General features: G+C 44.5%; 1 protein-coding gene across 1 annotated transcript; it reads right to left on the bottom strand.

Moving 5' to 3' along the window:
- Positions 1-2,295: 2,295 nt before the first annotated feature.
- On the bottom strand, positions 2,296-13,517 carry LOC104466890 (coagulation factor XIII A chain-like; the record flags this gene model as incomplete). Its single annotated transcript, XM_010080451.1, has 2 exons — positions 2,296-2,547; positions 13,329-13,517. Coding segments are annotated over 2 exons (441 nt in total), but the record flags the coding sequence as incomplete, so codon positions are not given.
- Between the last annotated feature and the right edge of the window lie 1,188 nt (positions 13,518-14,705).

The following is a 14,705-nucleotide window of genomic DNA, read 5'->3' as shown; positions in this document are numbered from 1 at the left end:
TAACATTCTGTGATTCTGTGAAAAAACAGTCCTCGGTTTTCTAACACAAGGAAAGGGGGGAAAAGGCAGATATAGGAGCCAATTAGCCCTATATAATAGGGGCAAGAAATGAGAATAAAACTAAATGAAACATGAAGAAAATGAAAACTAAGATAGTCAGCAAGGGCCGAGACCTGAAGTCACTGAGACACACCTGAACACGTAAGCTGGAGACAAAAATGTGGTGTTCCCAGGGTAACCCCAAGTTGCATCCCCTGGACCTGGGGGCATGCAGCACATCCTTGCTGACTGGAGGCTCTCTTCTGCTCTCCTGAAGCAGAGCTTTTCCTTCAGCCTTGTCGATGACTGCTGCTGGAGGCAACTGCTGTATGTCTTGCTCTCTGCAGGTTTGCTCCCATGTTGTGGTTTTAAACTTGGCTTTTGGCCCTATTCAGTCCCAGTGTGAGGCAGGGAGGGTGTGGGAGAGCAAAGCACCCGTGTGCCATGAACAGATGTGGACCAGTCAGCACACAGAGCTGGTGGGGAAGGAGGTGAGAAGAAGGGATTGATTTTCTCCTTCAACCCCCTGCCTAGAACCTTGAATCAGCCTGTGTGGTCCCAGTCACACCACAGTGGGACAGCCAAGCCCCTCACATCATATTTTTTCTCCACATTATGGCTGTTTGCAGACTCAGCTGGTTGTATGCTAATCATGAGGCAACCTGAGGTAATTTAAGAAGCTTTTTCTTTGGGGTTTATCCCTTTCAAGGAGGTGCTGAGCCACTGCATAGTCACCGCACTGGCAAACAAACTGGCTGTTATGGCACTCACAAAGAAAGCCAAGGATGCTCTACCTTGGGGTAGAGCTAGGGAGAATTGCACCTCCCTAGCTGGAGCTGTGACAGGCTGATGATGCCTTCACAAACCTTGAGCAGTTTTGTCTGCTCACAGCAGGTCACAACTTTGTTATGTTAAACACTCTCCCTCCTCTCCCAGAATAAACTCTTAGCGTGCTGCTAAGATGTATCTACCTCTACGCTCCTTTTTGAAGTATCTCATGGCATCATGGGACCTTGGGCCTCCTATTCCCGCTTAACTAACTCCTCTTTACTCAGCATTAACATATAACTTCCTAAATAATGCATAAGCTAATCATTGCTTATATTCCCTTGGACAAGAGGCAAGTAATGAATTCAGCACAAATCATTTGATGTACTGTCAGTAGGGCAGCTGAATAATGGACCCTATTAATAACACTAAACTTACTTGTCACTCTGTAGGATGGCCCTTGTTTGGTACAGGATTATTTGAGGCAAATACTCTAGTAAAAACATTGAAAGATGAAGGAAGGGTGGCGGGAGAACATTAAAGTTAGCTGGTGACCTAAATATGTAGCAATATGTATACCAGACTTGGAGTCTTACAAGCGTTGGAAGCTGAGACACAGCGCTATTGCCTGTCAGAAGGCTGAGCCAAACCTCTCCAGTCCTCCTTGCCCTCTCCTTAAAGCCACACTTGGAGTTCATTGGGTAAAATACAATTCTGTCAGCATAAGGGCTGATTTTACTTGGGATTCAGGGAGACTAAAAAAAAAATTTATTAAACCCACTGGGTTATAAAAAAAGGCTCATTTGCAACATGTTTTGTTCCTCACAGAGGACAGGGTTGCTGGTAATTAGTCACCACTATAGGGGAAATTATAAGGGAAAATGTTGTGTAGCCACAGGAAGGCACCACCAGCGATGCCACAGCAGGTTGCCTGCATCCAGCATGTGTAGGAGCAGCAGCTCACACTGAATTCCTGCAGGCTTTCGGCTGCAGGTGTTTGATCCTAAATGTGGCAGCCAGCAATGCAACTCAACAGAGTATGGGATGCTGCCACAGCCTGCCCCACACCAAATCCTGGGAAAAAACCATGCCTGTGTTGAGTTGTCAGTTTAAGGCACACACAGGTAGGCAGGAGGCCCAGGCTGATGCTTATTGAAGTCAGAGCAAAGCCTTGGGGTATATTTACTACAAGAAATGGAGCATCATCACACTGCCTGAGCTGGTAAACACAAGCTTGGCCTCATAAAACTGCAGAGTGCAGCTATAGCACAGGCACAGGTCTGCAGCATGGAGCCCTGCTCGCACAGGGCTATTCCCCAGCCTGAGAGACTTGCTTCTTGGCAGAGTTACTGTATAATTTCCAGACCCAAACTTGCTTGTCTCCAACTATCTTGATGCCAAGCTCCCCATCCTGGACCACCCCCTCCCAAAAAATCAATGAGCCCAGCAGCAGAAAGTGTGAACTTTTGACTCTGATAAAGCACTTACGCTGGCACCAGGGATTGAACAGGATGTAAGTGTCAGTTCCTGAGTTTCTGGGTGTCCGGAGGATGCCGAAGGGAGTCCAGACAGCAACGTACAGGCGAAACTTCCCAACGATGCAGGTGGCAGAGGACATGATGGACAGGCGAATGGAGTTGTTCTCCTTGTGGGTAATCTTGGCTCCCCATTCGCCAGGTTTCAGCACATCACTTAGTAGGATCGGGATGTAGGTGCCTTTGTTTTGCTGTGGGTAGCGACCTGGAGAGAGAGGGCGGGGATAACTCTGTGAAGAGGTTCATTTTTGTTTGACAGTCTCACTATTTCCTGGCAGTCCTCTATCCCTTTGTCTATTTTCAATGGAAGTGGCAAATTTTAGTGGGTGGAAACCACCTACCACCCTCAGAGCTTCACAGAGTGTCTGGTCGCTTGTCAGTACAGCCACATGAATACATGCAACACTCCCAAGCAGGCAGCCATCGCAGACACCCCCACCCATCTTGCTCCAGCAAGCTTCAGTCTCGCTGGCTTGGGCACTGCCAAGAGCATAGTGCAGCCCTGGCAGCATGAGCAGGGGCTGTCTTAGGTTTTCCTTGCTCACCACTGTTTATCCTGTTGCAGCAAACTGCACTCCAGCTTGCTCCTTGTCTTGGTGTCAGCTACACGGTTGGCAAGTATAGGTAAGAGCCCCTTCCCTAGTTCAGATGCACCCACCATCCTCGTCGCTAGCACTCAGGTGCCCGCTGGGACACAGACAGTAGCTTTGGGGCTCTTTAGCAGAGCGGAACCTCATTCCTCTCACTGCTCTACCACCCTGATAAGCAGAGACCAAGCACTCTTTCATGCAAATCCACACAGATGGAGGAAATACAAGTCAGTCTACCAGCAGACACCTAACGTTCAGTTCCTCCTGAGTGTCCACACCTCATGGATGGAGTGGGAACCAACTCTGGACACCCAGACTATACATGGGCAAATCTGGGCTGGATAGCCAAACTTTCCCTGCAAGCAATGGGTCCCAAAGTATGACACACCTCCAAAGTACGACACACCTCCAAAGTACCGCACGACAGTCTAGTGCTAAGACAAATCACACCCCAGAGAAACTTATTTTACTCTGCCAACTATAAAAAGCATCTAGATGGATAGGCTACATATAAACATGTATGATGGCAGGCATCGAATTTGTGTGAGGATCCACTCTTTGAGCCTGAGGTAGAGCCAAACTATATCTGGAAGCCAACCAGCAGCGTAGACAGAAAAGACACTTGTGAGAAGGCTGAGTTCCTTATCTCATTCTCAAATCTATTCTTCGTTTCATATTTTAGGCTGAAATTCAGACTCTCATTCAAAAATAGGGTAATGAAAAGCAACGATGGTAGACAGTGAGACAGACTTCTATATTTTTCATTCCTACTATTTAAGAACTTCAAAATTAAACACGCAAGGGCGTTGATTTCCCTCTTGCTTATTTTTATTCAGCTGAGGTAGAGATAATCCCTGATCTGAACACTGTTACACTCTGGGAAAGAACAACTCCAGCTTTGAATCTGAAGCTTGTGAGTTGCCTTGACATCCATGTTTCTAAGAAGTCTGTGGCTGCTGTGCTTCAGCCAAGAGATTATTCGATGCACACAGATTTCCATTTTGTAGATGTTCAGTGCACATAAATAGCCCACTCTGCCCTGTTGGCCAGGGATGCTGTAAACCCATGAAACCCATTCAGATCAGTGAGGGATGCAAGAGAAGGGAAATACCTACAGAAAAAAAAGGACTAGAACAAGAGAGCAAAATCAATAAGAAACACTAGAAGATAAAGCACTGGACACTTCAAACATAAGCCATCAAATGAAAGCCAGTCTAGAGAGAAGAGCCTATAAAGGTAACAGAGGTGAGTTTTGCACCTGCTAACAATTATGATCTGAGAGCTGAACACATTCTTGTTCTTTGTAGTGCAACTGGGTATGACCCAGCTTGCCTTTACAGTTTATATTTTGGTTCTAGTTTTTACATAATTGTTTTTTTTAAAAAAAAGCAGTACACAGAAACAAAGCAGTAGAGCAAACCAAATAATTGAACTGGCATCCTCGAAAACCTTTAACAAGTACTACTTTTTAAAATACCTCCCTTACCTCCTTCAGAAAGGTGGGAGGGGGGAGGGATTACTATTTTAACGTGGTTAGGAACTGACATGGTTATCTTCACTAGAAGCAAGGTCTTTTCAGCCCAGAGCCCATGCATGCCCCACACAGCTGCTCCCATGCAGTAAGAGAGGCCACTGCACTGTCTTGCTCACCCACGAGGAAAAAGTGCTCTGGTGTATAGCCTGCATCCCTGCAGACATAGCAGGGATGCCAGGGAAAGGATATCCTAGAAGTCAGGATAATTCAAAGATGTTACAAGAGAACATTGTTTGCTTCTGACAGATGAACAGGGTTTGGTGCTCACTAACAGCTGTATAAATCCTGAACACATGAGGAAGCCTGGGAAGATGGGCAGAACCCTCAAAAGCACAGTGAGCAACATCCAACATTTTCTTTGAAGAGAGGACAGGTTTCCTTATCTTCTGAAACAAAACCCAAAATGCAAATACAAGAGCAAGGAAATTATTACTTCTGACAGGAGTGTGTGGAGCTGAATTGTAATCACACATCTAGACACCTGACAGCACCTGCCACGCTAGTTTCATATACACGCATCTGTTGTCTTGATACTAGAGTGCTATAAAGCTGAAAACCTTTGGAATTACACGCTAAGGGTGCTGGCAGAAGAATCCTTACATAAGTTCATTACTATGTTTATCAATGCTGTAGGGAAGTCCTTGCTTGGCCATTTGACTTTTATCTGCATCTTGAGCACACACTTCTGTCTGCAGTGGAAAAGTAGGCCCAACTTTGGCTTATAGCTGGGATATCTGTAATGTCAGCCCTTTCTCAGAAGGGATAACGTGCAATGGTGATTTCATTCTCTGGGTTAGAGTCTCTAAGGAAGAAGATTCAATGTTGTCAAAAGACTCATTACCAAAAGCCTGTGGACACCTGGCAGAGCACTCTCAGCAGGATCTCTGGTGCTAACCCAACCCATGGAGAGGCAGGAGGGTGTTTGGGTGCATGTCAGGACCAGAAGCCATACAGAGAAGATAAACTGTTTGTGCTGACAGGAGGGTGCTTCTGCCAGCAGCATCAGCTGGCTCAGGATCCCTCTCACTCTGTTTTGGGCCAGGAGCTGGCAGCCTGAGCCATGCTCTGCAGCCAGTTCTTTATGGTTGCCTCATTCCCCACGTGTGCTTTGGGTGTAGGAGGCCCTGGACCTCACTCCAGAACATTTTACAGCCAATTGCTTTGTGAAAGACAAAGTCGTTGCGTGACATCACACTGTTGGGATGTCCCTGTCTGCTCTGTACAACAGCACATGGACATGGGAAAATCCAGCCTGAGAATGTGGGAAGTCTGGAGGTTGCTGCACTGTTACCACCAGGCACAGGGTGGATTTTTCGTAGGGTCCTTTTGCAGCCCAGAAGATATGAGGCTCAATGGGGGCTGCTGAGTATCTTGCCTTCGAGGCAGGAGAGGACAGGAGAGAATTCACAGTGGCCCTCTTTCATGGGCCTCCAAATCTCTGCATTTTAGTGCTAGGTACTGAGCCACAATACCACCAGAAGACACTATTTTTACAGAAACCTCCTTTTACAGAGGTTTAATGGCCCAAACATACCTATTTCCCCTTCTTCACAGTGCACAGGCCTGCAACCCTTTGGTACTTCTTTCTTATCCCACCTTGGTGCTGTAGCTATCCCAGCTGGGCTCCTAAAGCTCCTGCTTGCTTCAGCTGCAGCTCAGCTCTGCTCTACACCTCCTGGGCTTTCCAGGCACCCAAGAAAAGTGGAGGAAAATACCTGCTATTGCTTTTAAAGGAGCTCAGGTCTCCCTCAGTGCTGCATCACAAGGCTTTGAAAGTAAGTGAACACGGGTGAAGATCTACATGGTGAAACTCATCATGGCTGAAGCATGTGTGGATGTGGGCACGTATGGGATGCTCCTTACCACACACATGCACACCATACAGAGGCAAAACCAGAGTGCAGGGTTTTTTAAAGCTCGACAAAATCTTATTGATGCAGTAGCAAAAGAATGAGCTGTCTAAAACACAGAACTGTGGCCACACACACATGCATTCAAAGTGAGTTATTTTTAACACATGCCTCAGCTCCTTAGCGTGTCAGCTCTGGGCCCATCAGGTACGGAGGCAATCTATGTTTAATTCTGGGTAAAACTGACACACCACAGAGGGATTTACAGCAACAGAGAGAGAGCGAGAGATAGGTACAGCAAGTTCAGTCAGCAAAACACGAGCACTCCTCCTCCAGCTATCCAAGTCTGCTGCTGTTCCTTCCAAGTGACTAACAGGGACCAGGGCTTGCTCAAACCACACTCCTCCTCCTCCCCAGTCCCTGGAAGCCTCTGTTTCCATCTAGTTTAGTTTTTTCCTTGATGCCCAGTGTAGATACACATTGCTGTGTGTGGGCGTGCATTAAACAGCTCCTAAATGCCACGGCTGAGTTAGCAGCCCTACACAAGCGAGTAGACGCCTTACTTTCAGCAGGGAGGAGGGGAAATTTGGTAGCACAGGGATGAGAGTTATAGTGAGCTTCCAAGGACATTTCCTCCTTGATGGAAGTAGGATACCTCAGAAGAGAGGAAGGTGAACAAAGCTATTTCTCAATAGTCTTTTTAGGAACCCTCCTTAGAAGATTGTTGGACAGACACTGCACACAGTAAGGTAAACAATTTTCCTGTTAGGTTCATTTATGTAGACGCACTCTTTCATACAAGGGGTAAAGAATCTATTCCAATGCCAGCCCTGGAAGTATAATTGTGACAGGCTGATAAATAAATTTGAGCTGGAAACCACAAGTACAGTAGCTGTGTAGCAGAGGTAAGCCTAACTGTAGCAAGCAGCCCGGGGATGGGTGTTAGCATAGCAAGACTATGCCTTATTAATCACTATGAATAACTACAACAAATGTCAGGAAAGGAAAAAGGGAAAGAAGAAAAGAAAGAAGGAAGAAAGAGTGAAGAAAAAAACCCAAGAAAAAGTAAAACAAAGAAGAAAGAAAGAAGAGAGATGTTGTAATAAATTCCTGGACAATCAAAACAAGCAAGAAAGATAAACAATTTTTTGTAAAATCCAGTAGCGTCTTTAAGCCACTGCTTTAATATCTCATCTGGGTTCCTCCCACCTTCAAATCCCATTGCCTTGAGAAGTGCTGCATACAAACTTGTAAATGTAAGAAACCCAAATATATTGAAATAATTTTTCTTATGGCTCCAGTTAAGGAATCCTTAACATCTGACCACTCTGTCCCAGGAGTGAATGTTTCTCATACTTTACAGTTGTAAAACACACATTGGAGTCATGCACCTTAGCTATTAAAACCACTAAAAAATACAGCTAGATTTTATGTGCCACTTCATGCTGCTGCTGCAGTGCAAAAGGAGAGCATAATAAAGATAAAGATTCCTTTGCATGAAATACTGCATTCATGGAACACCTCAAGGGACTCCCTCCTTTCTGCTCCTCCAGGGCATGGTTGGGAATTCTGGGAAGGGGGACAGGGGGAGAATAGCCCAACACCTTTGTTCAGAAAGTGACTTTTGTTGTTTTTTGCTAAGAGCTGGCAAACAGTTCTCTTCTCTATCTGGAGTCAATTTCTATGAGATGTGTTCCACTGCTAATACATCATTCTTTCTTCCCCAAAATGTGACTCCAGGTTCAGACAATCAGGTGTTTCTGTATCCTTGTTCAGTTTTTGTGGTTCTTTGTTAAACAGGGAGAGAGTGATTTAATAAACTCTCAGCATTGGGTTATGTATGTGCACCAACAGAATTTGCCCCCCACACCAAAGTTGGTTGCTCTTGTATAATGTCAAGAAGGCTCCTAAAAAAATAAAGATCCAACTTTTTCCAATGGGCAACTTTTTTCCCAGAGGTAAAACTCAGCTCAGCATCCCATCTGAGATGCTGGGGGACATCTCATGTCCCAGAGGTATCTCCATTAGCTACTCCATTAGCTACCACCTGCCCTGCCCCAGAGCTGCAGCAGAGGACAGATGAGAGCAGGGGCAGCAATACCTCCGACTAAGACAAATTTGCTGCCTGACAAAAGGAAAAAAACCTCAGCCTTCCTGGAATAACCCATGTCCCAACACTACTGTGAAATTAGGGAAAGGCTGTGGACACTGTAGGACAGTATGAAGAGCACCATTGATTCTAGTGTGGGTGTCCTGAATCAGACCCCTGGTTATTTAGTTGTACTCAGATGCCCCTCTGACTATAAATAGGAATTTGGTGTCACCTAAATAAGCCATATGGGATCAGCTCTAGCATCTTTATGTTCTTAGCTGCTTTCATGTGTTTATAACTATTCATCTGGAGCAGGCCTGGGAACACTGTAGAAGAAGGAGCTGTAAGTCTCTGCTCTCATCTTGGGCCAAAAGCCATGATTTATAGAAGCCTGAGGAGTGCGTATTGGTGGGTGCGTGGGTGTCCACACGTGTACACGTATGGAAAGGTGAATAGTAGCCTGAAGTACTGGGATTTATGATAATTCCAGAAGTATGCCAATGAAGAAAATGTTCATAATAATATTTAGAGCTAGGCCAATATATATGGATTTATGAAGCCATTTAAGTAAAATACAAATAGACAACAATTTATGAGGATGTGGAGAAATACATCATCAGAGTAAGGATGCACCCTGTAAACTCATCAACCACTCTAAGATTTACAGCCATGTACAGGAAACTACTATGAAAAGCAAGACTGAAAGCTGTATAAGCCCATCTAATCATACACCTGCTTTTCAGAGAAATCACTGCCTGTGCAGCAGTGACTGTGGAAACTTTGCAGCACTCACTCCAAACTGGCTGCCCCAGGTTCAGGAGCTGTGGTCAGACAGACTGAGCCCCACACTGTGGAAAGCCAAGAGCAGCACAAAGTAACCTCATCACCACAAAGGCAGCAGTCAGGAGAGATCAAGATGGGCGAAGGAGTTATTGTCTCCTCTGGGGTCCCTGGGGCTCCAAGCAAACGGAATTGTTCCCGTTGTGGGGAACTGGATGTGAGCACAGCATCTACAGTTCTCTTGTGCCTTTTTCATCTCAGTCCCAGACCAATAAACTGAGTATTTCCCAAAGGGTGATGCTCACCTTTCCTCTCATTAAAGCCAGGAAGTGGTCTGCAAAGAAGGAAATATGTGGTGATGGAGCAGCTCCCAAACCACAGGTACTGAGGCAGGGCTGCAGTCCAGCAGGAGAACTGGAGTAACATCCCATTACCCTTTATAAGTGGCTATTTTTCCATGTGGATTTTTTGGCACATTTATTGTTTTCCATACTTTGGCAGCAAGTACAGTCCTAATTTAATAAAGCATTATGTGCAAAACTGAATTATAATAATTCACATGTTAGCACTTCAGCCAGTTTCACTGATGATGACTCTACAGAAAACAGTCTGTTAAAGCAAAAGGGACTTTAGTCATAAGAAACCGTCGCAGAAGATTATCAGGAAAAGTGACTTTCAAGAGATTGTGGTGAATTATTTATATATTTACATATATATGTATTTGTTTATACGATTTAGCCCATGAATTCTACACTCTGTGTGAATTATCTTTAAATGGACTGTGGATTAAAAAAGATTCTTACTAAAGATTGTTCTGTGAGTGTTTCAGACCTAGTTTCACATGACGCAAGAAGCATTTGTCCCAGGTACCCTTGATTCATTATCAATTAGAAGGATTAAGCAGTCTCTACTTGCTTTACTTGCTTCATTAATCATCTTTTTAATGATGCAAGAGAAGCAAAAATAGGAGCAAAAAAAGAGAAGTAAAACTAAATTTTAGGGAATAAAGGAAATAGAATAGTTCTGCACACACAGAGGATCAAGTCATTATAATTTTTGCATTTTTCAGAAGTAAAGTTAGTCTTTAATGGATAAAAATTCTGTGATGGATTAATGTCAAAGCTGGGAAATTTCCAGTGCTAGGAACTAATCATTTCTGAATAACTTTATACTGTGCTGTTGTATAAACAGCCCTCACTGTAGGCACAGCTCTGCAAAAAGAGGCGTTGAGTTTTCTCAGTTCCAGCTGAATTCCCTAGGAGCCAAGGCCAGCTGTCCCTACCAAAAGTATCCTTGTACCTTATGAGAATAGCACCTTGAAACACCCAAAATATTCTACAGCTTGTGGACACCCTGGTCTACATTTCTTGGGATAAAGTCCCCACCCTTGGAGATACCCAAAGCCTGTCCCTAGGGCAAGGCCCTGAGCATCTGGAGCAAGATGGACCTGCTGTGAGCAAGGGCTTGGACATGAGACCTCTGGAGGTCCCTCCAACCTAGGTTATTCTGCAGTTCTGCCACACCATTTGAAATCTACTGCTCAGGCACACAGAGACCTCCTGGGGAAGGTCATTTTACAACAACCTGACAATATTTCTGTGGGTCCCTCACTTTAATCTCTCAAATCCAGCACTTTGCTAGGAGGTACACCCCTTGTTCCAGTGCAAAAGGATTCCCTGAGCTCAAGCTGACTGAGCCAGGCCCCAGGTGTAGCTTTTGCCTGGCAGTACTGAAGGAAAGGAGCCACCTTCCCTGACTTTGGTGATCTTAGAAGTCAGAGCCTGGTCTATGGGGGAGAGTCAATGGAGGAAGAAAAAAAAAAAATCCAGAAGGGAGTTAGTCCCATTTTAAGACAGCAGGACTAAGCTGCCACCTGGAGGTGCCTGCCTCCCTCCTCTGCTCACAGACACAGCCCAGGCAACAGCTTTTGGACTGGGCTCTGGTTTTCATCCAGCTGGCATTATGAGAGGTGAATGACCACTCTTCAGGCAAACAGACAAAACCTGGATGTAAATGGCCACATCTCCCCATCACAAAAGGTTTGAGAACACAGCGCTGAAACCTTGAGCACTCGGTGCCCTTTCCTAAGTACAAGAAATCTCCTCTTTCTCGCCTTCAGGGCTTTAAACATCGGACTTGCCACTCAAAGGAGAAGTAGCAAGAGTCAAGCAGATAATCTCTGGATAATTTCCTTCTCCTTTGTGGAATATTTTTGGTTTGTTTTCTGTTGCTAGCCCCTGAGACGAAACATACTGTGTTTCCACCACATGTGCGTAAAGGGAAACATTTGTGGGGCACTGAGTATTAACCAGTTCCTAAAAGAGGAGCTTTAACATCTCTTCTCCCAGTTGAATCTCTGTGAGTTAAATTCCTTGCAGCAAGAGGGCAGTGGTGCTCACAGAAGCAGACACTTAACAAGCAGGGGAGGGCAATAGCATTGTATACTATCCTGTATATGCAGCACTTTCCTTCAGCCAATTGCCAGCCACCACACATGGGACATCAGCACTACTGTTCTCATATCACAGAAAGGACAGGAACAGCGAAGAACAGGGAGGGGAAGTCAACCACAGAGTCACGGCTGACTCCAAAGTCATCATTCAGAGATGAGTTTGTTGGAAAGTCTCCCCTAGCTCAGGCTGCATTTAGCCTCATTCCTACTGCGGCTGAGGATGAAGGGATTTTTATCCATGGCTAGAGATTCGAGGTACAAACAATGGACAGATGTGTTAGGAAAGAGCAACAGGAAAACAAGTGAGTATGCTCTCTTAAGTGGACTGTGCAACATCAAAAGAAGTGTTAAATTTCTTCTTCCAATATAGAATATTAAAACAAATGCAAACTGCACATGATTCAATAAAAAACAAATGTTCCACTTTCCACTTCTTCTTGCTACAGCTGTTTGTTTTAAACATATAAAGATTAAGGAAACAGTCTTGAATTTAATTAAATCCCAAAAGAACTAATGATATTTATGCATATTAAATTTTTAAAGGCACTCGTGGCTGTTCAGCCAATCATTCACTGGACTGTCATAACATGCCTCCCAAACCTAATTTAAATTATAAAGAAGAGACCTATGAAAAAAAATATGCAGACAGTAAGCTTTTTACTGCACATATGTTTAAGAGATAAACGCCCATCTAGGTTTAAAAGGCAACAAATCTAATAAATGGCCACATCATCATAATTCAACACTGGAAAAAAAATCAATGTTACAAATTTTGGAACTGCATTCCTCAGGAAAGTAAATTAAAGCATCAATTCAAACATACTTTAAAGAGTTTACACGAGGAACACTGACATCTTAACACAGAAACTCCCAGATTACTCTGGATGAAGTTGGGGCTTTCCCAGAGCTGTGATGCAGGGAGCAGTGCTTGGTGGGGCCATCTTTGGACCACAGCAGGAAGCCCCACTCTGTTGCTTGCTTTTCCCCTTCTTTAGTGACATCATGCCCTTCTCTACTCATATACCTTCAATAAGCCAACAGGTACATTAGGACCTGGGTCTCCAATGAACATCTCACAGTGAGAGGAAAAATACTTTTTTGCTCTTTTTGTAGTAAATCAAGAAAGCCTCTGATGTGGCCCTGAGTGAGTCTCTGGTCCAAAGCTACAATCTCTGAACCTTTTATGACCAAGTTGGCTGTAAACACAGGTTGCAAAGTTGCAAGGCCTCCTATTCTTCCACCCTGCGTTATTTCTTCCCCTTGTGTACTCAACATTTTGTTATCCCAGTTCATACATAGTCATCTCTCACACCTCAAACAACAGACTCCTCCTCCCTGCATCTCCTAAACATTAATAAAAGATATTTCTCATTCCACCTACCCTTCAGCATTGCCATACAACATTAACCAGAGATAATGTTGAAAGCTCAATAAAGTATAGCTTCTTGCTAAACAGAAAGCCCCAAAACCCACTCCTTCTTCTCTCACAAGCAATTACTCTGACTTTCTCAAGTAAGTATTCAGACCCTGTTTAGAAAGCACTTCCTTTCCTATGGTTAAGCCTGTTTTTGTGGTTTATCAATCATAACAGGAAAAGACCCAGCCATTAAGTAATTCTGTGTTCCTGTTTATGAGAGACTCTTCAACCTTACATTGCTGATACGACACAGCCTTTGCCAGGCACTTACCTATCAAATACTCCAGCCAGAATTGGTCGGTCTCTGGATTGTAGGGTCGGTTGAAGTCAATCTGGATTTGGAAAGGCTGTCCCCGACGCACTATCAGCTTGGGGCTGTAGTACTTGTCTGTGTGGTGTTTCTGCTTGTTTATTTCATGGGGCTCCTTGAACAGATGAATGTCCACAACACGCAGGTAATCTGCACAGACACGTAAATGAACAGAGAGAGAAGGAGTCAGCATGTTCAAATGTCAATATTGATATCAACATTACCAGAGACCCTGTCTTCCCATTCCCCAGCATTGCCTCATCGAGGAACACTGTGCAATGGAGCACGCTGGATCTGTTTGGGGTTTACATCCTCTTGGTTGAGCAGGGACGTATGGACTGACACTTCTCTGTCCACCTGCGATTTTCACAGAAGCTGCAAAGCTTCTAGTGAATGGAAAAAGCAACTGCAGAAAGGGCAGGTTGCTACTTGTGGAAAGATGAATGTCTCCAAGGAGAGCTGGGCTCCATCTGTCCTTTGTCATGGCTTTCTGCAAGTCTGGGCCTTGCTGTCACAAGTTTACCAGTGGGCCTTTGACAGCTGTGGCCTCATGTCTCCCTTCTTGCAGATCTCAATTTGTAAAATACAAATCCAGAGGGGTTTTGTGATGCTTAAATACATTAGACTTTGCAAAGCGCTACTACTACTGAGTGCTGAAGAGCCTGAGAGGCAGTTAACGATCTTGCATTCAGCTGAGAGCTTGGATTGTCTGTATTAAATAAGGTTTTGCTGTACTGTATGTGTCTAGACTCAGCTTCTCAGTACACCTCCACTGCTATTAGTGTCTTCTTATGAAAACTAAATATAACATTACAGTATATAATTACAGCATAGAGTTACAGGCAAACAGCAGTAGGTACCTACAACATGCACAGGCACAGCTTTGCTCCCTTCAAATTAGGGCTGTCTAAAGGGTTATAGCCTACCACTGCTAGAAGTTAGTCTGCTCAGCTAAGGACCAGTGTGGGGTAGCATTGGGATAGCCAAAGGCACTTGCAGACACCATGAGCTACATAACTGTACCATACTGGGAATCTTCACAACGGGAGTCTTCTCACACAGCAAGCAACCACATAAAAATGAACCGGACATCATTCTTTCACCTACACACTTGGGCAGATAATCACAAAACCTCTGCCAGGAGGACTGTAACTGCTTGCAACCAGGAGAGAGAGAGACAAGAGAGTAAAGCTTGATTTGCAGCTCTCAGCTTGTCTTTCCAGGTGCTGACAGTTAGAAACTAGCTAATTTCTGCATTTTATACTGGCAATGTCAGAGCCAAACTCATGCCTGGCAAAAAGAGGTGCACATTTACCGCAGCTGGTGGAGCTGTGTGTA

Source organism: Pterocles gutturalis, unplaced genomic scaffold (assembly GCF_000699245.1).
Source record: "Pterocles gutturalis isolate BGI_N339 unplaced genomic scaffold, ASM69924v1 scaffold18009, whole genome shotgun sequence".
In the NCBI taxonomy this organism is placed as follows: domain Eukaryota; kingdom Metazoa; phylum Chordata; class Aves; order Pterocliformes; family Pteroclidae; genus Pterocles; species Pterocles gutturalis.
The sequence above is the reverse complement of the archived record's forward strand: the minus strand, read 5'-3'. Positions and strand labels throughout refer to the sequence as shown.